Source organism: Macaca thibetana, chromosome 20 (genome assembly GCF_024542745.1).
Source record: "Macaca thibetana thibetana isolate TM-01 chromosome 20, ASM2454274v1, whole genome shotgun sequence".
Lineage (NCBI taxonomy): Eukaryota > Metazoa > Chordata > Mammalia > Primates > Cercopithecidae > Macaca > Macaca thibetana.
In genome coordinates this window covers 32,183,220-32,209,861 of record NC_065597.1, presented here as the reverse complement: position 1 = coordinate 32,209,861, position 26,642 = coordinate 32,183,220, and the positions used below count along the sequence as shown (strand labels likewise).

At 54.3% G+C, this 26,642-nt stretch overlaps 3 protein-coding genes across 55 annotated transcripts in view; all 3 read right to left on the bottom strand.

Moving 5' to 3' along the window:
* ACSF3 (acyl-CoA synthetase family member 3) overlaps positions 1-26,642 on the bottom strand; it is a 65,010-nt gene that overhangs the window by 6,744 nt on the left and 31,624 nt on the right. For 2 of the 3 annotated variants that reach the window (XR_007722007.1, XR_007722006.1), the window contains exons 7-9: positions 15,163-15,289; positions 9,523-9,688; positions 8,450-9,388 (exon numbers count right to left, since the gene is read on the bottom strand). Coding sequence is in view for 1 of the 3 variants with exons in the window: in XM_050773719.1 (XP_050629676.1) it covers positions 1,971-2,082; positions 2,606-2,740; positions 15,163-15,289 (374 nt within the window). In the remaining 2 variants the exon portion in view is untranslated. Of the gene's footprint in view, positions 1-1,970; positions 2,083-2,605; positions 2,741-8,449; positions 9,389-9,522; positions 9,689-15,162; positions 15,290-26,642 lie in introns of those variants that run through there. The other variant, XM_050773719.1, reaches the window with a different exon arrangement.
* LOC126944319 (prestalk protein-like) lies at positions 2,860-5,733 on the bottom strand. 2 transcript variants are annotated; one of them, XM_050773736.1, is made up of 2 exons: positions 4,408-5,733; positions 2,860-4,263 (listed from the first exon to the last, which is right to left on the bottom strand). In XM_050773736.1, the coding sequence occupies exons 1-2, from the start codon at positions 4,851-4,853 to the stop codon at positions 3,648-3,650; spliced, it is 1,062 nt and encodes a 353-aa protein (XP_050629693.1). In that variant the 5' UTR covers positions 4,854-5,733; the 3' UTR covers positions 2,860-3,647. The 2 variants fall into 2 exon arrangements, with proteins under 2 accessions (XP_050629693.1, XP_050629692.1); XM_050773735.1 differs by having other exon boundaries at positions 4,318-5,731.
* On the bottom strand, positions 5,753-8,404 carry LOC126944305 (uncharacterized). Of its 50 annotated transcripts, XM_050773691.1 has the most exons (7): positions 7,835-8,404; positions 7,724-7,758; positions 7,388-7,461; positions 7,165-7,313; positions 7,055-7,091; positions 6,871-7,018; positions 5,753-6,833 (listed from the first exon to the last, which is right to left on the bottom strand). In XM_050773691.1, exons 1-7 carry the CDS (start codon positions 8,197-8,199, stop codon positions 6,226-6,228), a joined length of 1,416 nt encoding a protein of 471 aa, XP_050629648.1. In that variant the 5' UTR covers positions 8,200-8,404; the 3' UTR covers positions 5,753-6,225. The 50 variants fall into 50 exon arrangements, with proteins under 50 accessions (XP_050629648.1, XP_050629638.1, XP_050629630.1 ...); XM_050773681.1 differs by having other exon boundaries at positions 6,871-7,129; positions 7,165-7,238; positions 7,352-7,424; positions 7,686-7,758; XM_050773673.1 differs by having other exon boundaries at positions 6,871-7,091; positions 7,130-7,313; positions 7,388-7,424; positions 7,686-7,758.

Genomic DNA, 26,642 nt, shown 5'->3' with positions numbered 1-26,642 from the left:
GTAAGCTGATATCACGCCACTGGACTCCAGCCTGGGCATCAGAGCAAGACCCCGTCTCAAAAAAAAAAAAAAAAAAACCAAAAAAGAAAACAAAAAACGATTCGGTGACTGCCTTGCTAGGTTTTGGACCTGCCTGGGGCTCACAGTTCCTTTGTTTTGGCTGACATCTCTCTTTTGGCACTAGTGTATTTACCCAATGCCTGCACTCCCACTGTATCTGGGAAGCAACTTGTCTTTGGTTTTACAGGCTCATAGGTGAAAAGAACTTGCCTTGTCTCAGACGAGACTTTGGACTGTGGACTTCTAAATTAATGCTGCAATGAGTTAAGACTTGGGGGACTGTTGGGAAGGTAGGATTGTATTTTGCAATGTAAAAAGGACATAAGATTTGGGAGGGGCCAGGGAGGATTTGGATTTGCGTCCCCACCCAAATCTCCTGTTGAATTGTGATCCCCACTGTTGGAAGAGGGACCTGGTGGGAGGTGACTGGATCACAGGGGTGGATTTTCCCCTTGCTGTTCTCGTGATAGTGAGTGAGTTCTCACAAGAACTGGGTATTTGAGAGTGCGTGGCCCCTCCCCTCTCCCTCACTCTGTGACCCCTCCCTCTCCCCTCGCTCTGTGACCCCTACCTCCCCACCCTGCTCTGGGGGCCCTCACTCCCCCCTCGCTCGGTCTGTGGCCCCTCCCTCCCCCCCCTGTCTGTGGCCCCTCCCTCCCCCCCTCACTCTGCGGCCCCTCCCTCCCCCCTCGCTCTGCGGCCCCTCCCTCCCCCCCTCGCTCTGCGGCCCCTCCCTCCCCCCCTCGCTCTGTGGCCCCTCCTTCCCCCCTCGTTCTGTGGCTCCTCACTCCCTACTCGCTTGCCCTGTGGCCCCTCCCTCCTCCTTTGCTCACTCTGTGGACCCTCCCTTCTCCCTCGCTTGTTCTCTCCTGCTCCAGCCATGTAGGATGTGCCTGCTTCCCCTTTGCCTTCCGCCATGACTGTAAGTTTCCTGAGGCTCCCCAGCCATGCTTCCCGTACAGCCTGTGGAACCATGAGCCAATTATACCACCTTTCTTTATAAATTAAAAAAAAAAAAAAAGAATTTGCTTTAGGTGAAACTAAAAGCTTCCTTTCTGAGCTCAGCCTGGTTCTGTCCTGACGGCCTTTGACGAGGCCACAGCTTAGGTTCAGCCCTGGGTGTGACCACCAGTGCTGCTGGCAAAGGGGATGGGTCTGTGGGTCCCATGCATCAGAAACCACCAGGTGTGAGACGGGTGAGAGAAAGCCCTTGGGGAAAGGTTCTGGGTAAGGTAAAGGCAGAACAAAAAACGCAGGTGAGTTTACAGACTGGGTGGTGGCCGCTGTTGAGGAACGGGCCCTGCCCTGGGTGTGAGGGGAAAGTGAAATGAGTGAGGGGATGGTGCTGGGGTCTCCATGGAACTGACTGGAGGTGTGTGAGGCACCTTGAAGACCAACCCCCAGGGCAGGAGAGGGAGAGGCCGTGCAGGTGCCAGCGGAGAATGGGTGGGCCTTGCGGTTCTGCTGGGGCCCAGCACTGGCTTTGGGGCAGCGAGTGGACAGGCTGTCCGTGGCCTGGTGGGGAAGGGCTCAGTGTGTGCGGTCAGGTGGTGTCAACCCTGGATCTCAGCTCCATGCACCTCCTGCATGGGCCTGGCCTGGCTCATTCGGGATCTCTCCTGGGACTAGGACGGAACCCACCACAGGCCTCACGGGGCCCTGTCCCAAGAATGTGAGTTTCTGCCCCCTCAGAATGTTGCCACCAAGTCAAATCTGAGCACGGCTCCTGCCCCCTGCCCTCATCTCTGCCCCCTGTGTGTGGCCTTCAGGTCTCTAAGGACCCTCACTGCTGGTCTTTCTTGATCCCTCACCTCCACCTCTACGATGGACGATGCCAAGACCTAGGGTGGCCCTCACCCCCGGGCCCCAAGACCCCATGAGAGCCCCCTGCCCACCCCGCCCAGCCCTACCTGGCCCACTCTTTGAGCTCCCTGTGGGACAGTGAATGTCCTTCTCGGAGGGTCACCACAGCAGTGACCCGCTGGCCCCATGTCATATCCGGAACTCCAATCACCGCCACATCTGTGGACAGAAGAACAGTTTGAGGACATGGGAATGCCTCAGTGACTCTCACAGGCCGGAGAGTGCCTGGACGCACAGGAAGCGCGCAGTCTGGCCCAGCCCTGGAGCCTGTCCTTGGGGAGGCCCCACTCCGATCACCCATCCTGGTGCTGGCTGGTCCTGTGGGGAGGGAGTAAGGATGGGCTCCCCACGGTGGATCTGGTGGCTGGGCACCCACAGGGGCTCTGCCTTCCCACCCCTTGGCTCTCTGCACTCTCCCTGCACAGGCATCATGCAGATGGGAGCTGCGCCCAGTCAGGCCTGGGAGCTCCAGTGGGCATGGGGTCAGTGGCTCCAACACTGAGCAGGCTGCACCCCCACTAGCCCCATGTGCCCTGGCCAGGGCAGGGAGCAGAGGTGAGTGTCACAGGGACTCCTGCAGGCAGCTGGGACAGCGTCGCCTCATCCGTGATCATCTAAAACTCAAACATGGAAGGCAGCACCCGTCTCGCCTGGCTTCCCTGGCGCAAGTCCAGCCACACACCTGTGATGCTGGGGTGGGCCAGCAGGTGCCACTCCACCTCCAGGGCGCTGACCTTGTAGCCTCCAGTCTTGATGATGTCCACTGAGGTCCGGCCTCGTATCCAGTACTGGCCGTCCTTAAACACCACGGTGTCCCCTGAGGAAAGGGGGCTCTGGTTACTACCCTGTGGCAACTCCAATGCGGAAGCAGCTATGCCAGGTAAGCCCACATCCCTGGTGGTCGTGACGCGCATCCCAAGGTGGGACTGTGCCCATGAGGTGGGGTCCCATCCCCACGCTCAGCTGTATGCAGTTCTTCCAGGTCAGGTCAGCAGTGGGCCCAGAGCCTGCAAGGACCCAGAGGTGCCAGGAGCCCTGCTGGGCCCATGGTCTGCAGACACCCTGCATTAGTAAGCCGGCTCAGGACCTGTTTCTGTCACAGTGATTGATAACCACTGGTCATGGTGGGACACATGGCCTTTTCTAAGCAACAAGCACAGGGTCTGATGCTTTGACCCTCCCTCAGGATGGATGCCAGGGTGTGCTGGGCCTCCTGGCTGTGCTGCTGCCGCTGCAAAGGCCCCCAGACGGCACCCCTGGGACTGCAGCGCCCCTCACGCAGGTAGGCTCTCGGGGAGGCGCCAAGACCCACCAGGCCCTGTCCTGCCGTCTCTCAGGCCCACAAGAGAATCCAGACCAAATACTCATAAAACAAGTGAACCAGACACCTTACAACATGTACCACGGTGGGGTCCAGCAGTGACTGTCTAGCCCCTCTGGATGGGAGAGGCGCCACTGGTGGCTGAGGACAGGGCCTTTCCTGGGTGCCTGGAACCTCCTGCTGGTGTCCGTCTTTTGCCCTCCGCACCTGACCATGCTGGTCCTAGAACAATGGCCGGGGCTGCCCCACACTTTCCTTCCTGGAGCCCTCCTGTGGGCACTGAGCTTCCCCCATTTCTTTCTTTCTCGAGTAGCTCAACACAGACACCACCAGCCACTGAGGGTGAGAAGTCCAGGAGAGCAGGCTGCAGCCTCAGAACCTGCACTCCCAGCCCGAAGATGTCTCATGACCAATGGGCCCATGGTGCGCATGCCCGCGAGTGTGTGTGCAGGCGTGGGTGTGTGTGCAGGCGTGGGTGTGTGTGCTGGCGTGGGTGTGTGCGCAGGCGCGGGTGTGTGTGCAGGCGCGGGTGTGTGCAGGAGTGGGTGTGTGTGCTGGCGTGGGTGTGTGCGCAGGCGCGGGTGTGTGTGCAGGCGCGGGTGTGTGCAGGAGTGGGTGTGTGTGCTGGCGTGGGTGTGTGCAGGAGTGGGTGTGTGTGCTGGCGTGGGTGTGTGCAGGAGTGGGTGTGTGTGCTGGCGTGGGTGTGTGTGCAGGCGTGGGTGTCTCTGCAGGTGTGGGTGTGTGTGCAGGCGTGGGTGTGTGTGCAGGCGCGGGTGTGTGCGCAGGCGCGGGTGTGTGCGCAGGCGCGGGTGTGTGTGCTGGCGTGGGTGTGTGTGCAGGCGTGGGTGTCTCTGCAGGAGTGGGTGTGTGTGCTGGCGTGGGTGTGTGTGCAGGCGCGGGTGTGTGTGCAGGCGTGGGTGTCTCTGCAGGCGCGGGTGTGTGCGCAGGCGTGGGTGTGTGCGCAGGCGCGGGTGTGTGTGCTGGCGTGGGTGTGTGTGCAGGCGTGGGTGTCTCTGCAGGTGTGGGTGTGTGTGCAGGAGTGGGTGTGTGTGCTGGCGTGGGTGTGTGTGCAGGCGCGGGTGTGTGTGCAGGCGTGGGTGTCTCTGCAGGCGTGGGTGTGTGCGCAGGCGCGGGTGTGTGCGCAGGCGCGGGTGTGTGTGCAGGCGTGGGTGTGTGTGCAGGCGTGGGTGTCTCTGCAGGCGTGGGTGTGTGTGCAGGCGTGGGTGTGTGTGCAGGCGTGGGTGTCTCTGCAGGCGTGGGTGTGTGTGCAGGCGTGGGTGTGTGCGCAGGCGCGGGTGTGTGTGCAGGCGCGGGTGTGTGCAGGAGTGGGTGTGTGTGCTGGCGTGGGTGTGTGTGCAGGCGTGGGTGTCTCTGCAGGTGTGGGTGTGTGTGCAGGTGTGGGTGTGTGTGCAGGCGTGGGTGTGTGTGCAGGCGTGGGTGTGTCTGCAGGCGTGGGTGTGTCTGCAGGCGTGGGCGTGTCTGCAGACGTGGGTGTCTCTGCAGGCGTGGGCGTGTCTGCAGGTGTGGGTGTGTTTGCAGGCATGGGTGTGTATCCCCAGGGGTCGAAGCCCTGGTGCTGAGATATCCCAGGAGTGGTGGCAGTCAGCATCTGCCCATCCTTTCTGGCTCGGGGCTGTTTCTGGCACAGTCAGGCCCCGAGACCCTGCTGCAGGCCTTGTTCAGGGGTCACTCCCTGCCTGGGCCTGGCTGCCTCTGCCCTGAGATGCTTCTCCTGAAGCCAGTGCTCAGGAAGGACTGGTGGGGGCAGCTTGCGGAGTCGTCCATTCCCTGGGCGCCAGGCCCCAGATCCCCGCTTCTCAGTGAAGCCCTGCCTGGCCTCCAATCCCAGGGTCATCACAGGCCCCAGCCTGCCCGCTGTGCTACATGCAGGGTTTCCACTGAGCCATGCGGAGGGAAGAACCCCAAGGGTCAGCGTGCAGCATGGTGCCATTCTCAGGGCCCCAGGCTTCTGTGCTGGAGAAAGTGGCAGCTACACCTGTCGGAAAAAGGCTGTGTCTGAGACTCCCCCAGCAGCACTGGGCGGAGCCAATCAGTGCAGGACTGAGACCTGTCTCTCTGTGACAGATACCTGTCTCGGGGAGGATTCTGAAAGGTGCTTTTGTGCTCAGAACGCATGTGTGGCATGCGGGGACCCTCAGTGCTCAGAGCGCGTGCTTGGCGTGCGGGGACCCTCAGTGGATGGTGGCAGTCGTGTGTCCGTCCCACCCCGGGCATCAGAGGGTGGTGCTGCTGTCAGCCCAGCCAGCACCCCCAGCTCCACCCTCCAGCTCGGAATCCCCATCCTCACTGCTGCCTGGAGCTCCTTCTGGGTGTAGGGAGACTTCCCACCGCCCACAGAAGAAAGCCCAAGTCACACGTGCATCTCCTGGGCCCGGCCGCCTTTGCCCGGATGCCTTGGCCTGGACGTTCCTGGCAATCCTCCTTGCAAAGGCCCCCTCTAGGCCGGGGCCCTTCAGGGTCCCTCCTGCTGCACACACAGGGCCCCTCTGCCCTGGTGCCCCTGGTCCACCTCCCCTGGCCAGTATCTTGTCTGCAAGGCCTGGGCACCGCCACCCAAAGGGGCTGCCCCGCTGCTTCCCTCTTAGCCCTGAGCTTGCCCTTTGGAACGTGTCAGGCTTTGTTCGAGTTTCTCCCAGTGCGGAGCAACCTCAGCTCCGAGGGTCACACCTCCCTGCCCATTCCCAGACTGTCCAGCGCCCGCCTCACCCGCCTTGCTGTGCCTTTGCCAAGGGGAAGAGTGGCTGGTTTTGTTCTTCCAGTCTGGGACGCTGCTATCAAGGGCTCAGGGGCATCGGAGCCAGGGTTTAAACAAAGTCTCAGCCAAGCAAGAGTGGGTTGGACACCGCGGGAGGAGGTCCTGCGGCAGCGAGGGCGACTCAGAAGGTTCAGAGGCTCCAGGGCAACTCGCAATCATTGTAAAATGCACGTCAAGTTAAATAACCTTTACTTTTTATAACAACCTATTTATCAAAATGCATTGATTCTGGAATTGGAGTTGGCTGCCAATGGGCTGTGTATCTCCTCGGCCTGATGTGTGCATTAAAGGAGTTTTGTTCTGACAGATACAATGTAGCAATCAATAAACTCCTATTACCTGGATTTATGAGCTGCTTTGAATTCGGTGCTATTTCATGTCTCTGCCTTCCACTGTAATTGAAAATAAATCTCCCAATACTCAGATTTGAATTCTCTGGAAGTGTGGGTGGAGAGAGGTGCTGCAGTCCCCAGTCCCCCAGCGAGACCTTGTCTGTGGGCCTTGGAGGAAGCACTCCCGGCCGGGGGGATGGCCTGACCAGCACGCAAGATAAGAACAACGCCTGTTCTGCTGTGCAGATCCGGTTCTTGAGCCTGGATCTGGAGTGACACCAGCCCCCAAAACCCGATCCCAGGAAACAGGGTGAAGAGAGGCACAGAACTAGTCTGTCGGACTTTTGCTCCCAAATGGCACTGATGCCAGCAACAGAATGTGAAGCTTGTCCCCTGGTCATTGAGGAAAGCACCGAGGGAAGCCCAAGCCCCTGCCCTGAGACCTCTGCCCCCGAGTCCCTGGCCTCCAAGCCTGGAACAGGTGCCCCTGTGTGTGCAGAGAGAGGCAGCTGGAACAGGTGCCCCGTGTGTGCAGAGAGAGGCAGCTGGAACAGGTGCCCCGTGTGTGTAGAGAGAGGCAGCTGGAACAGGTGCCCCGTGTGTGTAGAGAGAGAGGCAGCTGGAACAGGTGCCCCGTGTGTGTAGAGAGAGAGGCAGCTGGAACAGGTGCCCCGTGTGTGTAGAGAGAGGCAGCTGGAACAGGTGCTCGTGTGTGTAGAGAGAGAGGCAGCTGGAACAGGTGCCCCGTGTGTGTAGAGAGAGAGGCAGCTGGAACAGGTGCTCGTGTGTACAGAGAGAGGCAGCTGGAACAGGTGCTCGTGTGTGTAGAGAGAGAGGCAGCTGGAACAGGTGCTCGTGTGTGTAGAGAGAGAGGCAGCTGGAACAGGTGCTCGTGTGTGTAGAGAGAGAGGCAGCTGGAACAGGTGCCCCGTGTGTGTAGAGAGAGAGGCAGCTGGAACAGGTGCTCCATGTGTGTGCAGAGAGAGGCAGCTGGAACAGGTGCCCCGTGTGTGTAGAGAGAGGCAGCTGGAACAGGTGCTCGTGTGTGTAGAGAGAGAGGCAGCTGGAACAGGTGCTCGTGTGTGTAGAGAGAGAGGCAGCTGGAACAGGTGCCCCGTGTGTGTAGAGAGAGAGGCAGCTGGAACAGGTGCCCCGTGTGTGTAGAGAGAGAGGCAGCTGGAACAGGTGCCCCCGTGTGTGCAGAGAGAGGCAGCTGGAACAGGTGCCCCGTGTGTGTAGAGAGAGAGGCAGCTGGAACAGGTGCCCGTGTGTGTAGAGAGAGGCAGCTGGAACAGGTGCCCCGTGTGTGTAGAGAGAGAGGCAGCTGGAACAGGTGCCCCGTGTGTGTAGAGAGAGAGGCAGCTGGAACAGGTGCCCGTGTGTGTAGAGAGAGGCAGCTGGAACAGGTGCCCCGTGTGTGTAGAGAGAGAGGCAGCTGGAACAGGTGCTCCATGTGTGTGCAGAGAGAGGCAGCTGGAACAGGTGCCCCGTGTGTGTAGAGAGAGGCAGCTGGAACAGGTGCTCGTGTGTGTAGAGAGAGAGGCAGCTGGAACAGGTGCTCGTGTGTGCAGAGAGAGGCAGCTGGAACAGGTGCCCCGTGTGTACAGAGAGAGGCAGCTGGAACAGGTGCCCGTGTGTGTAGAGAGAGAGGCAGCTGGAACAGGTGCTTGTGTGTGCAGAGAGAGAGGCAGCTGGAACAGGTGCTCCATGTGTGTGCAGAGGCAGCTGGAAACCAAGTTACATGAAAGGTACCACCAGTTGGTTGCCCCTGGGCACCTTGCTAGGGGAGGTGGCTGCAGGGAGGACAGACTGAGGCTCAAAGGGGCAGCAGGGCAGGCGGCCTCCATCGCGGCCAGGCAGAGGCCACCGCCCAGCAGGAGGGAAGGTGCTGGAAGCTCAGGTGGCTGTGCACACTGGAGGCTTCTGCACCTGGACCCCAGTGCCAGCCAGGTCTCCTCTGTGGGCCAAGCGTGGGAGAGGCTTCTTGAAGGCAGAGGGAGTCCCAGAGATGGCCTGAGACCCAGCTCCCTGACCTGGGCTCAGCGCTCACCCGGCGGCTCCCTGACCTTGGTCAGTCCTCACCTGGTGACTCCTCAACCTGGGCTCAGGGGTCTGGGGACAGAGGAGACCCTGTACATTAAAAAGAGGTGGTCACGGCTGGGCGCAGTGGCTCATGCCTGTAATTCCGGCACTTTGGCAGGCCGAGGTGGGGAGATCACGAGATCAGGAGATTGAGACCATCTGGCCAACATGGTGAAACCCCGTCTTTACTAAAAATACAAAAATTAGCCAGGCATGGTGGCGGGTGCCTGTAATCCAAACTACTCTTGGGAGGCTGAAGCAGGAGAATTGCTTGAACCTGGGAGGCAGAGGTTGCAGTGAGCCGAGATGGCGCCACCGCACTCCAGCCTGGCAACAGAGCGAGACTCTATCTCAAAAAAAAGAAAAGAGGGAGTCACCAAGTGCCAGGATTCAGCACGGCTGGGGCATCAGCAAATCTGAAGGCCAGAAAATGACACAGAACTGACTTCTAACCCAGAACCTATACCCAGCCAAACCAGCAAGCACGGCTGAGGGCAGAACGAAGACACGGAGAGACACGCGAGTCTCCAAGTATTGACCCTACACACCCTGCCTCACGAAGCCCCGGGGAAAGCAGTCCCCAAAGCTGGGGGCGGAAGTGAGAAGAGGAGGATGCTGTGGGCTGGGAGCGGAAGTCCTCACTCGCCAGGAGGGAAGGGGTGGTGGTGACGGGGAAGGAGGCGCCGTGGGGAGACCAGCCCAGCCCACCAGGAATTGGCACCAGAAGACCAAGAAAACCAAGACTTTCCTGACTCTGGAAAAGAAACAAAGAGGAAAAATCTCAGTGTCTCCTGGGCTCAGTTCTCATCGGCGACTCCATGGTCTCAACAGTGCAGATGCTGTAGGGCCTGAGCCGGGCCACGCCCGAGGAGGGGCCTCCTCTGCGGGAGTCAAGTCACAGCAGTAAAAAGGAGTCCAGAGGTGGCGGCACTGGCAGCCCTCAGGATGAAGAGTCTGCACAGAAGCAGCAGCTGGTGAGTCTGGGGAAGGGGCACGGCTGTGGTTCTTCTCAAACTGCTAAAACCATTTGGGTCTTTAAGCCACGGGTGTGTAACTTTGGCTTTTAAAAAAACCGTCAAAACACTCACCCTCTGCCCAGAGTCCGCGTGTGTTTCTAGGGAACCCAGGCTAAGATACATCTGAAGGCCATGCCCGTCTCGTGGGCCTGGTGGCCCTGCAGGCTGCACTGAAGGGCATCTTGCAGGAGGGCTGGGGCCACCCCTCCTCAGCATGGCCCGTCAGTCAGCTTGGCACCTGCAGGCAGCAAAACAGGGTCCCTCTCAGGAGCTGTCGCGTGGACGGATGGCTCTGAGAAGGGAAGAGGGGGCTTCACAGCACAGCCGGCCGAGTGCGGGAGGCCCAGCGAGGTCCCTCTGCTGGATGGAAGGGGCTGGGGCGGGCATGGCCATTTCGGCACCTGTCATCCCCACAATCGGCTCTGACCTTGGTCGGCACCCTTGGCGCAGGGGCTGGCACCAGCCAGACGAGCCTTGGTTGGGTCTTGGGGCCCCACCAGGATGCCTGTGTTCCTTCCCTTGCCCCACAGAGGCGCCCAGTGTCCTGTGAAGGCAGGATGGCCAGGAGAGAGTTTTAGTCCATGAGACAAAGGCCCTAGGGCTTCTGAGAAGGTCCCTCCTCTGGACGAGGGGACAGCTGCAGGAACAGCCCAGGTGTCCCCATCTGACCTCAAATGTGCCATCAGGCCTGGGGGCTCAGCGTCCACCTCGTGCCCACAGTGGGAGGCTGTGGGAGGCTGCTAGGCCTTGGGCCAGGACCATGGCACTGCCAGTCCCCACGTGGCCTCCACAGTGCCTGCCGGGGAGCTCTGGCTCCACAGGGGAAACCGTGGTGGCTGGGGCTGCTGTCCCTCTGATTTTCTGCTTCTTGAGGCCAATGAGTCCCAACTAAATCACAAGGTCTCTTTAACCCTTTGCCACTGGCCCAGATGTAAGCACCCAACGGCTGAGACACAGAAGGTTCTGGGGATGCCCAGGGACGCATGGAGCCCCAGCCGGGCCCTGGAAGCAGTGGGCCCTTGCTGCTGCCCCTAACATGCTTCAGACAGGGTGACAACTAGGCTAGTGCCCAGTGGTGGTGCCTGTGACCACGTGGAGGGCCCAGGTGACTGGGCTGATGCTCAATCTTGGGGGATGGGGCCACTCGGGCCCAGCTCTCTTCTCCCTCCCTAAGCAGGACTTCTCAGTCTGGGGGTTCTCCAGCCACTCGCCTCTCCCCATCCTTCCCTGTGAGCTCCTGGTGGTCCTCCCGGGACCTGGGGCTCTTCCCCTCAATTCTTCCCCACAAGCTCCTGGTGGTCCTCCCCGAGATCCCTGGCTCTTCTCTAAGGAGCTCCTTCAACAGGTTTCCTCTCCCGGCTGGAGCCTAAGACCCCATTCACCCCTGCAGGGACTCCGGCCTGCCCCACCGCCCCTCTCCTGATCCCCAGATACCCCCAGGAGGGGCTGCTGCTGCTCCCGCACCTGCCCAGCAGAGCTGCCCACCTCCGTGTCACCTTCTACTCGCCCAGGCGGCAAATGTGCCTACGTGTCTTTGAGCGAGGGCACGTGGAGTCAGAGCATCTGGAGAGATCATTTTGGTTGTCAGAGCGGTTACTTGAGACAGACCTTTGACATCTCCTGGAGCAGCGGCAGAGACCCCTGGCCTCGCAAACCCCCTGTGTGATCTTGAGGCACAAGCAGGCTGTAGGCACGGAGGCAGGTCAGGGGGCAGGAGCGGCCGGCATCAAAGCTGGCAACCTCTCCTCTCATCCTGACCTGGAGGAGACTGCTGAGGAGCTGTAGGCCGGCCTCGGCCATCCTGGCCATCCTCGGCTGTGTCCAGCCATCCCCGGCCATCCCCTGTGCCCGCCAGCTTATGCCAGAATCTGTGTGGCAGGAGGGGCTGGCCAGGGAAAGGGTTAAGTTTAATTTCTCCTGATTTCTATTTAATATCATGCTCTCCCGGCAGGGGCGGCAGCTGTGAGCTGATTGCAGGCTCTCATTATGCAGGCGGCATCGCTAATGGCCTGTGACAAAGGCATGCGGCTTCCAGGCCTTACCCCCGAGAGCCAATTAAACACACATACTCCCTTCCTGTTTGCAGCACGTTACAATGAAATTAAACTGAATTTCAAAATCATTTTCTCCTAAAGACATCTCTTTACAATAATTAATGCATGCAATTCCGCCCCGGCTGAAATACGCATCGGCACTGGTGACTACGAGTGTTTCCGCACTCACAGCCCCACATCTCACACGGCTGCCCTCCCACGGCTCAGGGAGCCCCGCGACTCGCAAAATCCACAGGGCTGTGGTTCCTGTGCTTTCAAAGAAAAAAACACCTTCAGCTTTTTATCTGAATTTAAAAATAAAAGAACTGACCAGGAGCGGTAGCTCACACCTGTAATCCCAGCACTTTGGGAGGCTGAGGCGGACGGATCACCTGAGGTCAGGAGTTTGAGACCAGCCTGGCCAACATGGTGAAACCCATCTGTACTAAAAATACAAAAATTAGCTGGCTTGGTGGCGGGTGCCTGTAATCCCAGCTACTTGGGAGGCTGAGGCAGGAGAATCACTTAAACCCGGGAGGCAGAGGTTGCAGTGAGCCGAGATTGCACCACTGCGCTCCAGCCTGGGTGACAGAGCAAGACTCCATCTCAAAAATAAATAAATAAATACATACACAAATAAGGAAATAAAAGAACCGCAGCATGAGTCAGGTTGGGGTCGGGGCATTCAGAGGGCGCTGGAGGGAGGCTCCGAGCAGGACCCGCTCTAGTCAGGTTCCTGTAATTCTGCACTTGAAGGGAAGTCATGGACAGGCTTGTTCCCCCAGCTCAGTGTGCACTAATGGGGATGTATAAAAAAGATAAACTGGGAGTGTTTGATGTGCTGACCATGTCCTGTCGCAGAGAGGCTTCTAGGGCCCCAGCCCTGGGTCCTCTGCTGATGTCCGGCCCATGGAGGTGCCTCCCAGGATGCCTTGGGAAGCCTGTGAGACGCTGCGTGGGGCACTGGCCTCTGCTCTAGGAGCTCATGGAACCTTCGCTTTGCAAACGTGCGGAATGACCACACACCTAGCACACCCGCCTCACGGCAGCACATGCTCCAGGGCCTCTGGGACCCACAGGATCAGGCCATGAGGCGGCGAGGCTGCGGGCCAACATGGCCCCTTCCAGCACCCCTCAAGGAGCCCGTCCCGCCTGCACGCTGCATCCCCCAGCTCTGCTCCCTGTGGAAAGGCACAGGGCAGACGTGTTTCTGATTTCGGGTCAACAAATTCTGATGCGTGATAATGAGCCTCTCTTTTTGGAAAATATTACTTAAAGGTTATTATAAAATAATGATGTTCAGCATAAAATATAGACAGACCAAAAAAAAAAAAAAAGAAAAGAAAAGAAAAACCACCACAATCTCACTGCCTAGGGGTCAGGAGCAGCGCGCACATCTTCAGGATAAACACACCACAGTGAGTACCTGCAGCCACACCCACCGGGGTCCCACTCTCCGAACGCCCACCCACCGGGGTACCACTCTCCGAACGCCCACCCACCGGGGTCCCACTCTCCAAACGCCCACTCACGCGGTCCGCTCTCCGAACGCCCACCCACCGGGGTCCCACTCTCCGAACGCCCACCCACCGGGGTCCCACTCTCCAAACGCCCACTCACGCGGTCCCGCTCTCCGAACGCCCACCCACCGGGGTCCCACTCTCCGAACGCCCACCCACCGGGGTCCCACTCTCCGAACGCCCACCCACGCGGTCCGCTCTCCGAACGCCCACCCACCGGGGTCCCACTCTCCGAACGCCCACCCACCGGGGTCCCACTCTCCGAACGTCCACCCACGCGGTCCCACTCTCCGAACGTCCACCCACGCGGTCCGCTCTCCGAACGTCCACCCACGCGGTCCCACTCTCCGAACGCCCACTCATGCGGTCTGCTCTCCGAACGTCCACCCACGCGGTCCCACTCTCCGAACGTCCACCCACGCGGTCCGCTCTCCGAACGTCCACCCACGCGCGTCCACTATCCAAATATCCATCCAATACGTCCACCATCCAAATGTCCATCTGAGAGGACCAGCTGGACTTCCTGGGCCAACTAAGAATGCCTAAGCCAAGCTGGGAAGGTGACCGCGTCCGCCTTTAAGCATGGGGCTTGCTCACACCGACCAGTCAGGTAGTAAAGAGAGCTCACTAAAATGCTAATTAGGCTAAAACAGGAGGTAAAGAAATAGCCAATCATCTATCGCCTGAGAGCGCAGTGGGAGGGACAATGGTCGGGATATAAACCCAGGCATTGGAGCCCGGAACGGCTACCCTCTTTGGGTCCCCTCCCTTGGTATGGGAGCTCTGTTTTCACTCCATTAAATCTTGCAACTGCGCTCTCTTCTGGTCCGTGTTTATTATGGCTCGAGCTGAGCTTTCGCTCGCCATCCACCACTGCTGCCGGCCGCCGTCACAGACCCGCCGCTGACTTCTATCCCTGCGGATACGGCAGGGTGTCCGCTGTGCTCCTGATCCAGCGAGGCGCCCATTGCCGCTCCTGATCGGGCTAAAGGCTCGCCACCGTTCCTGCATGGCTAAGTGCCCAGGTTCGTCCTAATCGAGCTGAACACTAGTCACTGGGTTCCACGGTTCTCTTCCATGACCCACAGCTTCTAATAGAGCTATGACACTCACCGCATGGCCCAAGATTCCATTCCTTGGAATCCGTGAGGCCAAGAACCCCAGGTCAGAGAACACGAGGCTTGCCACCATCTTGGAAGCGGCCCGCCACCATCTTGGGAGCTCTGGGAGCAAGGACCCCTTAGTAACACATCCACATACGTCCACTATCCAAATGTCCATCCACATATGTCCACTATCCAGATGTCCATCAACATATGCCCACTATCCAAATGTCCAAATATCCACCGTCCAAATATGCCCCATGGGGCGGGACGCGGGATCCTGGGACCAAGCCAGCTTCTCACAAAGGAGGGGCCAGGCAGCAGTGGCTCAGGGCAGGCTCAGGGAGAGCAGAAGGGTGGCAGTGGTAGCTCCAGGGGTGCTGCCGTCTGGACGGCTCCAGGGGTGCTGCCGTCTCTCCTGACCGCCACAGGCTTCCTGGGCCACCTCAGTCAGGCAGGCAGGTTCCCACTCACCCACAGGCCTGTTCTGGCAGGCAGAGAGAATGTGCTGATTTGTGGAACAGTAAACGAACAGCCACACTGCAAACCAACCACACTGTGGCCACTGACTTCTGACCCGGGGGGGGAGAAGGATGTGGAGGGCACAAGTGTGGCTGAGCATGGGCGTGGTGAGGTCTCTGGGTGCAGGGTGCAGGGTGCAGGGGTGCACCTCGGAGGTGGAGGGTGCCCCAGCCCACGAGGGGCAGCAGGGGCCACCAGGACAGGCTGCGTGGGGCCCAGTGTCTGTGGTCAGGGTACGTGCGTGCCAGAGCGGCTGTCGTGCTGAGGACAGCGTGGAAGCCTTGTCACGGGGCACCGGGGCCCCTGGCACTCAGGGACAGGGCCAAGGAGCCTGCTCTAGAGGCCAGTGGGGAGGCTGGGTGCTCAGGAGGCAGCACCGTAACAGCAGCCCCCAGCCCCACCCCACCCCATCTTCCGCCTTTGGCTGAAAATTCTGGGAATTCCCAGCCTCGGTGTCACTCAACCTGGGCAGCGAGTTGAGTTCTTGCCTGTTCCCCTCGGGGTCTTCTCCACTCCCACGGGGCTGGGTCCTACCTGTCTTAAACCAGCCATCCAGGGTGAATGCACTTTTAGTTTCTTCTGGTTTATTCCAGTACTCTCGAAACACAGACGGTCCCCTCACCAGCAGCTCCCCCTCCTTCTCTTCAAGCCCTGGGGTCACCTGTGGAGGATGAAGAAGATGGAGGTCAGAGCCGGGCACACCCTCTTGGGATTGGCCCTTTCACTTTGTGGGCCGCTTCCAGCCCATCCAGGGCCGCGTGCTTTCTGAAACTGAGCACTTTGTTGGAATGTTTGGAAAAGGCAGGTTTCGGCAGGTGGAAGCCAACCATGCTGAGCTAAGCGTTCCCACTGTCCTCTGCGGGCCCTGGTGCCCCGGCCGGGAGCTGGGTGTCCCCGCTGTCCTCTGTGGGCCCTGGTGCCCTGGCCGGGAGCTGGGTGTCCCCGCTGTCCTCTGTGGGCCCTGGTGCCCTGGCCAGGAGCTGGGTGTCCTTTCATTCCTCCCAGAACAGCCACAGAAGCAGGTGCTCCTACCCCATCCTCTAGACTCAAGCATAACCGGCCCAGGCCTCAGCACTCAGGGCCTGAGCTGGATCCAGGCAGCCTGTCCACGTCTAAAACCTGTGCCCAAATCCCACCTTCGGGGTGTTTCTCAAACCAGGGAACACAGCAGCGGGCATCTGTCCACACCTCGCCTGCAGGGGCTGTGGCAGCTCGGAGCCGGCCGTGCCCTCCGCAGGGCTGAGTGACCAATCACAAGAGGGAAGACTCCGTGGGAAGGGAAGGTGGGGCCCAAGGGTGGGGGGTTCCTGGAGGCCCGTTACGCACGCGGGCACTGCCGTGGCCCCAGGAAGCACAGCCTCACCGTTCTTCTACTGTGACCGTGGAGAGGGCGGGAGGGAGGCTGGGTTATGTGAGCCTGGGCTGGGGGTCCCAGCAGCACCAGGAGCAGATGGCGTGAGCACGTGGGAGGCCCCGGACATGGCGGGTCTGTGAAGACACCGGCCGAGCCCTCGGCTCATAGGTCAGGAGGGTCTGGGGAGGGCAGAGAAGGAGCAGGGGCTTCAGGTGAGCAGCTGCCAGCTCCACGACCCTCACCCTTCTCAACTGTGAAAGTGGGCAGTGCCCTCTGCAGGGCTGTGAAAGCGTCTGGCTGTGACCCAGGAGGTCAAGGGATGTGTACAGAGTCTCACCCAGGCTCATCACCTGCCATCTGGAATGGACTTCAAAAAACCAGGGGCCAGGGAAGTGGACAGCGAAAGAGGAGAACCTATTTATCTGACGTGGAGAAAGGACGCTGACACGTCCTGGGGCCAACATTGCCCCACGGCAGACTCCGCCCAGTGCGTCGTCCTGCTGCCAACCTGCCAGCCTGGGCTCCTCCAGGAGGGGCTGACGCCACCCACAGGGGTGGAACATCTGCCCCCCATGGTGACAGGGCTGTCCGCACAGTGCCCGGCCTAACTCCTGCTGCTCAGAGCCTTGCGTTTGTTTTTTCAAATGAAACCATGGACTTTGTCTGATTCGGTGAATGTTTTCACTGCTGTCCTTTATCTGCTCCACTGCCATGGTCAGACTGGCCACTGGTCAGTATGCTTGTGGGACATGTACAGACAGCAAGGCAAAGGCCCTAAAAATAAAATGACATTGAGACCAATCCCAGGGAAAGAAGGTCAGACTTTGCAGAGTTAAGCCAACTAGGTTACAGTAAAACAAACACTTCAACATCTTTATAGAATGTCAACAAGACCAAGAATCTCATCCCTAACATTAAAAATGTCCAGGGTTAGGCTGGGCGCGGTGGCTCAAGCCTGTAATCCCAGCACTTTGGGAGGCCGAGGCGGGTGGATCACGAGGTCAGGAGATCGAGACCATCCTGGCTAACATGGTGAAACCCCGTCTCTACTAAAAATACAAAAAACTAGCTGGGCGTGGTGGCGGGCGCCTGTAGTCCCAGCTACTCGGAGGCTGAGGCAGGAGAATGGCATGAACCTGGGAGGCGGAGCTTGCAGTGAGCCGAGATCGCGCCACTGCACTCCAGCCTGGGTGACACAGCGCGAGACTCCATCTCAAAAAAAAAAAAAAAAAAAAAAATGTCCAGGGTACAATACAAAGTTACTCAACACAGGAAAAAACGAGAAAAATAGCAACTCATATAGAAAAAGAATACGACAGCACTGAGACGACATAGTTATTGGAATTATCTGAAAAAGACTTTAAAGCACTATTATAAAAATGCTCCAAAACCTAAGGGCACACTTTGGAAGGCTGAGGCGGGCAGACTGCTCGAGCTTGGAAGGCTGAGGCGGGCAGACTGCTTGAGCTCAGGTGTTTGAGAACAGCCTGGGCAACATGGCAAAACCCTGTCTCTACAAAAAAGACAAAAATTAGCAAGGTGTGGTGGTGCGTGCCTGTAGTCCCAGCTACTTGGGAGGCGGAGGTGGGAGGATCACTTGAAGTGGAGGTTGCAGTGAGCTGAGACTGCAGCACTGCACTCCAGCCTGGCTGACAGAGTGAGACCCTGTCTCAAAAATAAATGAATAAATAATAAAAAATTAAAAAAAGAACAAATAAAAAAGAAAGGGCAAACACTTGGAAATAAATGGAAAAATAGAAAGTCTCAACAAAGAAATAACAGATATAAAGCAGAATCAAACAAAAATTTTAAAAGTGAAAAATACAGAAATAAAAAATGTCACGGATTGGCTCAAGAGCAGAAGGACGATGAAGAAATGAATCTGACAACTTGAAGAAAGAGCAACAGAAATGACCCAAAATCTGAACAGAAAGAAAAATAGCCAGGAAAAGTAAACACAAAACACACAAAGGGCTAACAACGTTCATGTTACTGCAGTGACAGAAGAAAAGACTTAGGTGCAGAAAGACGTTTGATAAAATTTGGCTAAAAACTCAAAATTTGGTGAAAACATAAGCCTATAAATTAAAGAAGCTGAGAGAATCACAGACAAGACAAACCAAAAGATGTCCAAGCCCAGACAGATCATAATCCAATCACTGACACACAGAGAGGAGCAAGGGTTCCCACGACCACTGATTTCTCCACGGAAACAATGGAGGCCAGAAAGAAGTGGAGTTGTATTATTATTATTATTATTATTATTATTGTTATTATTATTTTTGAGACAGAGTCACACTCTGTCATCCAGGCTGGAGTGCAATGGCATGACCTCGGCTCACTGCAAGCTCCACCTCCCAGGTTAAAACAATTCTCCTGCCTCAGCCTCCCAAGTAGCTGGGATTACAGGTGTGCACCACCACGCCTGGCTAATTTTTGTATTAGTAGAGATGGGATTTCCCTATATGGGCCAGGCTGGTCTCAAATTCTATTTGATTTTTTTTTTTTGAGACAGAGTCTTGCTCTGTCGCCCAGGCTGGAGTGCAGTGGTGCAATCTTGGCTCACTGCAAGCTCCGCCTCCCAGGTTCATGCCATTCTCCTGCCTCAGCCTCCCCAGTAGCTGGGACTACAGGTGCCCACCACCAGGTCTGGCTAATTTTTTGTATTTTTTTTTCAGTAGAGACGGGGTTTCACCGTGGTCTCGATCTCCTGACCTCATGATCCGCCCGCCTCGGCCTCCCAAAGTGCGGAGATTACAGGCATGAGCCACCGTGCCCAGCTCAAATTCTTGACCTCAGATGATCCACCCCTCTTGGCCTCCCAAAGTGCTGGGATTCCAGGCATGAGCCACCACATCCAGGCAAGAATCATATTTTTAAAGTGCTAAAAGAAAATAATTGTCAACCCAGAATTCCTAATCCAATGAAAATATCCTTCAGGAAGGAAAATAAAATAAAGACATTCTTAGATGAAGAAAAATAAGATAATTTGTTGCAATCAGATCTGATCTAAAATAGTTCCTGTAGAATGTCCTTCAGACAGAAAGAAACTGGTATCAGAAGGAGACTTGGCACACTGGGAATACAGGAAAAGGAACAGAAGCGGCCAACAGTTGGATGAATGAAGTTGAGTTCCTTTCTTCTGAAGTTCTCTAAAATATTTTTGACTGTTGAAAGCAAAAATTACCATTTTGTCTAATGGAGTTGACAACAAATACAGGTATTACGCTAACCACGCCCTAACGGCAGAGGGTAAGGAACCGACATGGAGGCAGGGATGCGGCTCTACATTCTTCTGGAAGTGTTGAAATGTTGACTCTAAGGAGACTGTAAAAAGGAAGTATGTACATTGTAGTCTCTGGAACTATTACTGAAAAAACTATGCAAAGATTTACACTAAAAAACTTGAGACAAATTAAAATGGAATACGAAAAAATAACCTCAAAGAAGGCAGTAAAGTTAAGCAATAAAACCCTCAGGGAACAAGAGTAAACAAATAGTAAAATGGTAGCCTTAAATTCAAGCATATCAATAATTACATTAAATGTAAATGGTCTAAACATACCAATTACAAAGCTTGTCAGGCTGGAGTAAACACACATAATCCAACTGCATGCTGTCCATAAGAAACTTCCCTCAAATACAATTATACACGCAAACGCCAATCAAAAGAAATTAAAATAGCTATATTAATATCAAACTAAACTTAAGAGCAAAGAGTATTACCAGAGCATTAAATGTTAATAAGAGTCAATTCACCAATAAGACACAATCATTATAAATGTGAATGTACTAAACAACAGACTTTCAAAATATATGAAGCAAAAACTGAAAGTGGAAACAGGCAGTTATAGATGGAAAATTCAACCCCTTCTTTAGTAACAGAAGAAGTGGTGAGAAAACCAGCAAGGATATAGAAGAACTGAACACCAAGATCAAACATCTTCACCTAATTTACAGAACAGACATTTACTAAAACAAGCAGGACACACACTCTCGCTCGGTCACCCAGGCTGGAGTGCAGTGGCACAATCCAGAGCTCACTGCAGCCTCAAACTCCCAGGTTCAGGTGATCCTCCCACCTCGGCCTCCTGAGTAGCTGGGACAAAAGGCATGTAACACCATGCCCAGCTAATTTTTTTTTTTTAAACTTTTTGTAGAGATGGGGTCTCACTATGTTGCTCAGGCTGGGCTCAAACTCCTGGGCAGTGATTCTCCTGCCTTGGCCTCCCAAAGTGTTGGGGTTACAGGTATGAGCCATGGCGCCTGGGCAGAATATATACTCTTTTCAAGTACACCAGAACATTCTTGAAAAGAAACCACATTGTGGGCCATAAAACACAACTTAACAAATTTAAAAGAATTGAAATATACCAAGCATGTCTTTTGACTGCAATGGACTTAAACTAGAAGTCAATAATAGAAAGATAATGGAAAAATATCCAAATATTTCAAAAATATGTGCTGTACTTCTAAATAATCTGCAAGCCAAAGAGGAAGTCTTAAGGAACATTAAAAATATCCTGAACTAAATGAAAATAAAAATATATCAAAATTTAGGCTGGGTGTGGTGGCTCACGCCTGTAATCCCAGCACTTTGGGAAGCCGAGGCGGGCAGAACACTTGAGGTCAGGAGTTCGAGATCAACCTGACCAACATGGTGAAACCCCGTCTCTACTAAAAACAAAAAATTAGCTGGGCATGGTGGTGCATACCTGTACTCCCAGCTACTCGGGAGGCTGAGGCAGGAGAATTGGTTGAACCTGGGAGGTGGAGGTTGCAGTGAGCCAAGATCGTGCCATTGCACTCCAGCCTGGGCAACAAGAGTGAAACTCTGTCTCAAAACAACAACTACATATATATATACACACATATAAAAACTTGGGGATGCAGCTAAAGCAATGCTTAAGGGCAACGTATATCATTAAATGTACACCTTATAAAGAGGAAAGGTCTCAAATCAATAATCTAAAGCCTTACCTTAAGCAACTAGAAAAAGAGAAAAGCCAGAGGCAAGTAGAAGAAAACAAGAACAAAATTGGTGAAATTAAAAACAGAAAAATAAAGAAAAATCAATGTATCCAAAAGTGACTTCTTTGAAAAAAGAGCCATAAAACAGATAAACCTCCAACAAGGATAACAAAGAAAAAAGAAACAGAAGACACCAATGACCAACATGAGGAACGGGGCCATTTATAACCCAGGCCCTGAAACCACGAAAAGGTTAAGATGGGAATTCCCTTATTAACCTTTTAATGGTTTCATGGCCTGAAGGGAAACTCTACACAAAGAAATTTAACAGATTAAATGAACCAATTCCTCAAACATTCTATGTACCAAAAGTCACCCAAGATGCAACAGATAACCTGAACAGTCCTATAAGCACTAAAGAAATTGAATTCATAGTTCTTTTTCTTTCAAAAAAGAAATATTGGTAGGGCACAGTGGCTCACACCTGTAATCCCTGCACTTTGGGAGGCGAGGAGGGAGAGTCACTTGAGGCCAGGAGTTCAAGATCAGCCTGGGCAATACAGCGAGACCCCAACTCTACAAAAATTAAAAAAAAAAAATTAGCTGGGCATGGTGGCACATGCCTGTGGTCCCAGCTACTTGGGAGGCTGAGGCAGGAGGATCACTTGAGCCCAGGAGTTCAAGGCTCCAGTGAGCTATGATTGTACCACTGCACTCCAGCCTGCATGACAGAACGAGACCTTGTCCCCCACACACAAAGTAATAATAGAAAAGAAAACCTCTAGGCCCAGAAGATTTCATTGGTGAATTCCACCAACATTGAAAGAAGAAATAATACCAATTCTACGCAATCTCTTCCAGAAAAAAATAGAGAAGGAGGGAACACTTCTCAACTCATTTAATGAGGCCAGCATCACCCTCAAACACAACCCAAGTATAAAAATGGGAAACTACAGACCAAAATTTATCACGAATAGAGACGCAAAAATACTCAGCAATACGCTAGCAAATCAAATCCAGTACTACATATAAAAAAAATGACCCGCCAGGACCAAGTGGGGTTTGTCCTGGGAAGGAAAGCTTGGTTCGACGTAATCTACCATATTAACAGCCTAATAAAGAAAAATCAATCAATACAGAAAAAGTTTTTGAAAACATTCAACATACATATAGTGATAAAAACTCTCAGCATATTGTAGATAGAATGGAATCTGCAAAAGCCAGTAACTAACACACTTGCTGAAAGACTGGATCCTTTCCCTAAGATCAGAAATAAGAAGGTCCACTCTGCCTGCTGCTGTTCAATATCACATGGAAGTCCTAGTCAGGGCTTTGGTCATACAGATTGGAAAGAAAGAAATAAAACTGTTCGTATTTGCAGAGAACATGATTGTTTTTGTAGAAATTCCCAAGAGGTCTACAAAAATCTCCTAAAACTAGTAAGTTAATTCAGCAAGGTAACAACTAAAGTATTTGAGGCTAACACAAAAAAATCAATTCTATTTCTACCTACTAGCAATGAACAATTGCAAACTAACAACAGCAACAAAAACCTGACCGTGCACAGTGGCTCACACCTGTAATCTCAGCACCTTGGGAGGTCGAGGCAGGTAGAGCACTTGAGGCCAGGAGTTTGAGATCAGCCTGGCCAACATGGTGAAACCCTGCCTCTATTAAAAATACAAAAATTAGCCAGATGTGGTACACATCTGTAAACCCAGCTACCTGGGAGGCTGAGGCATGAGAATCACTTGGACCCAGGAAGTAGAGGTTGCAGTGAGTTGAGATTCCACCACTACACTCCGGCCTGGGCGACAGGGCAAGACTCTGTCTCAAAAAACAAACAACCCTCTCCCGGCCACCCACCTGCCATACTTACAATAGTTTAAAAAGGAGAGGAAAAGGAGGAGAAGGAATAGAAAGAGGAGTAAAGAAAAGAAGAAACGTTTACGTATAAATCTAACACAAGTACAGCATCTATATGCTGAATACAACACAAAAGAAACCAAAGTAGGCCGGGCGCGGTGGCTCAAGCCTGTAATCCCAGCACTTTGGGAGGCCGAGACGGGCGGATCACGAGGGCAGGAGATCGAGACCATCCTGGCTAACACAGTGAAACCCCGTCTCTACTAAAAAATACAAAAAACTAGCTGGGCGAGGTGGCGGGCGCCTGTAGTCCCAGATGCGCTGGAGGCTGAGGCAGGAGAATGGCATAAACTCGGGAGGTGGAGCTTGCAGTGAGCTGAGATCTGGCCACTGCACTCCAGCCTGGGCGACAGAGCTAGACTCCGTCTCAAAAAAAAAAAAAAAAAAAAAAGAAACCAAAGTAGATCTAAGTAAATGGAGAGACATACCATGTTCACGGATCTAAGTAAGTGGAGAGACATACCATGTTCACGGATCTAAGTAAGTGGAGAGACATACCATGTTCACGGATCTAAGTAAGTGGAGAGACATACCATGTTCACGGATCTAAGTAAGTGGAGAGACATACCATGTTCATGGATCTAAGTAAGTGGAGAGACATACCATGTTCACGGATCTAAGTGGAGAGACATACCATGTTCATGGATTGGAAGACAGCATAGTAATTGTTAATTCTCCCCAAAGTGATCTCCCCTATCAGAATGGCTAAATTCCAATCAACATCTCTCTCTCTCTTTTTTTTTTTTTAGACAGTCTCGCTCTGTTGTCCAGGCTGGAGTGCAGTGGCAGAATCCTGGCTCACTTAAACCTCCCAAGCTCAAACAATTCTTGTGCCTCAGCCTCCTGAGTAGCTGGGATTACAGGCATGTGCCACCACACCTGGCTAATTTTTCGTATTTTCAGAAGAGACAGGGTTTCACCACATTGGCTGGGCTGGTCTTGAGCTCCTGGTCTCACGTTGATTTGCCTGCCTTGGCCTCCCAAAATGCTGGGATTACAGGCATGAGCTACCACACCTGGCTTTCCAATCAAGATCTCAAAAGGACTTTTTGTAGATATAGATGAGCTAATCCTTTATTTATTTTTTTTTTTGAGATGGAGTTTTGATCTTATTGTCCAGGCTGGAGTGCAGTGGTGTGATCTTGGCTAACTGCAAACTCCACTTTCCAGTTTCAAGTGATTCTCTTGCCTCAGCCTCCCGAGTAGCTGGGATTACAAGCACCCACAACCATGCCTGGCTAATTCTTGTATTTTTAGTAGAGATGGGGTTTCATATTGGTCAGGCTGGTCTTGAACTCCTGACCTCAGGTGATCTGCCCACCTTGGCCTATCAAAGTGTTGGGATTATAGGAGTAAACCACCACACCTGGCTAGACAAGCTAATTCTAAAATTAATATGTGCACTGAAACAACTCTGAAAAAGAAGAATTAAGCTGGTGAAATCACATAACAATTGTTAAGACCTACTATAAAACCACAACAGTCAAGACAATGTGGTGTTGGCAAAAGAATGGAAACATAGACATAGATCAAGGGAACAGAACAGATAACCTATATGTACACCGTCTCAAATATGTCCAATTATTTTTTAGCAAAGGGGCAATGGCAATGTAATGCAGAAAGAGTAGGCTTTCAACAAATGTCACACACACATGCAGTGCGCGCATGGCTATCACATACACACGCAGTGCATGCACGGGTATCACACACACACAGTGCGTGCATGGGTAACACGCAGTGCATGCACGGGTATCACACACATACACACAGTGCGCGCATGGGTAACACGCAGTGCATGCACAGGTATCACACACATACACACAGTGCGCGCATGGGTAACACGCAGTGCATGCATGGGTGTCTCACACATGCAGTGTGCACATGAGTATCTCACATATATAGACACAGTGCGCACACAAGTAACACATACATGCAGCGTGCACAGATAACACATATGCTCAGTGCGTACACAGGTATCACACACACACACTGCATGCACAGGCATCACACACATATGCGCAGTGTGCACATGGGTATCACACATACATGCAGTGTGCACATGGGTATCACACACATGCGGTGCACACACAGGTATCACACATACATGCAGTGTGTGCATGGATATCACACAGTGCACGCACAGGTATCACACGCATACGCAGTGTGCACACGGGTATCACACACACATGCAGTGTGCACACGGGTATCATACACCAGTACACACAGTGTGCACACGCGCCTCACGTCCTATGACACTGTCAGACAGTTCAGCCTGGAGCTTAGCCATTTTGACTTTTGGTGTTTCCTTCAGGTTTTTTCTGTGTGTATCTACGTGTGGAATAGCTGTGCACACACTGTGTATGTGTGATACCTGTGCACGCAGTGATACCCATGTGCGTGCTGCATGTGTGATACCCATGTGCATACTGTGTGTGATACCCGTGTATGCACTGCATGTGTGTGATACCTGTGTGTACACTGCATGTGTGTGGTACCTGTGTGCATACTGCGTGTATGTGTGATACCCATGTGTTCACTGCATGTGTGATACCTGTGATACATCACAGGACATGAGGGAGTGCTACGAGCCAGCCACTCGACAAGGTGATGGAGGGGGCTGAGCCCTGGGTCTGGCAGGCCAGCTGCCAGCTGGGGAGGGTCCAGATACTCTGGACCCAGGGATGATCCTGGAAAGGTGTTCTCCCATCCCCACACGGCACATTCCTTCCTGCGGGTACTTTGTTTCCTAACAAATATGACACCAAGCCTCATAATTCAGGTCCGAAGGCCTGGTTGATCATCTGCCCAGAAAGAGTCATGAGTCATCCCAGAGGCCTAAGGACAGCTGTTCTCACGACTAGAGACAAACTGGTCCTGAGGGAGCCCTTCTGGGGAGCGATGCCAGCTGGGACCCACACCTTGGCCCAGACAAGAGTGGACTGGACGGCCCAGCTGACCGCCACAGCCTCACCTGAGCCATGTGGATCTGGGACCGCAGCACTGGGGGCACCCTTGGGCTTTGGGATGCTGTGGAGAGAAGGGCCACTGTGTGGGGCTCAGATGAAAATAGTAAGTGTGAGCATGGGGTGGGGAGTTGCTTCGCATGAGCCCCCAGGAGAGAGCAGCAGGATCCTGATGCTGGGGCTTTTCAGAGTTCACAGCGCCCATGCTGTCACCTGGTCGTCCTGGGGCGCCCACCCATCCCTCCGGGAACCCTGAATCTCAGGTGTCAGAGGGCACAAACCCTGAGGCCCTCAGGCTGTGCTCCTCCCCAGTAAGGGTCTCGGCCCCTGGTGGAGCCAGGCCCTGCAGGGCAGCTGTACCCCGCCTGCTGCACGGACTCCTTGGCTGAACAGGAAATGTTCCAGGGCCTGCTGCCAGCAGATGCAAACCCCCCGTACGCTAAGATTTAAGCAGCCCCAGAGCATCTGTGCGGCTTCACCTTGCAGGGTCTCCCTGCACGCCTGTCGCAGAGGCCGCTGTGCGGCATCTCTGTCAGGGTGCCCAGGTAGCTGAGTCTGCTGCTTCTATTTCAAGCCTGTTTCAGGGAAGAAAGCTGCAGACAGAAACAATTAAAGAAACTCGGGCAGGAGCAGTCAGGTGACGCCGCAGCCAATGCAGGTGTGAAGCTGTTAAGTTTTAATTTAAGACAGAAACGCTCCCCACCCCCGCTCCGCCCCTTTCCGTGGCAACATCTCTGCCATTTCTGGCAGAGCAGGTGCTGAGAGGCAGAAGCGTCAGCTGACTGACACCTGGAGAGGGC

Bases quoted from the DNA above. Each gene is read 5' to 3' on its own strand.
- LOC126944319 (XM_050773735.1), bottom strand. From the start codon at position 4,853: ATGCTGACTGCCACCACTCCTGGGATATCTCAGCACCAGGGCTTCGAC. The intron at 4,264-4,317 runs CTGCACACACAC...ACACACCCACAC, and splicing joins GCCTGCACACACACCCGCGC to CTGCAGAGACACCCACGCCT.
- LOC126944305 (XM_050773668.1), bottom strand. From the start codon at position 8,199: ATGGAGGCCGCCTGCCCTGCTGCCCCTTTGAGCCTCAGTCTGTCCTCC. The intron at 7,759-7,834 runs CTGTTCCAGCTG...CACACGGGGCAC, and splicing joins TCTCTACACACACGGGGCAC to CTGTTCCAGCTGCCTCTCTC. The intron at 7,314-7,387 runs CTGTTCCAGCTG...CACATGGAGCAC, and splicing joins CTCTCTACACACACGAGCAC to CTGTTCCAGCTGCCTCTCTC.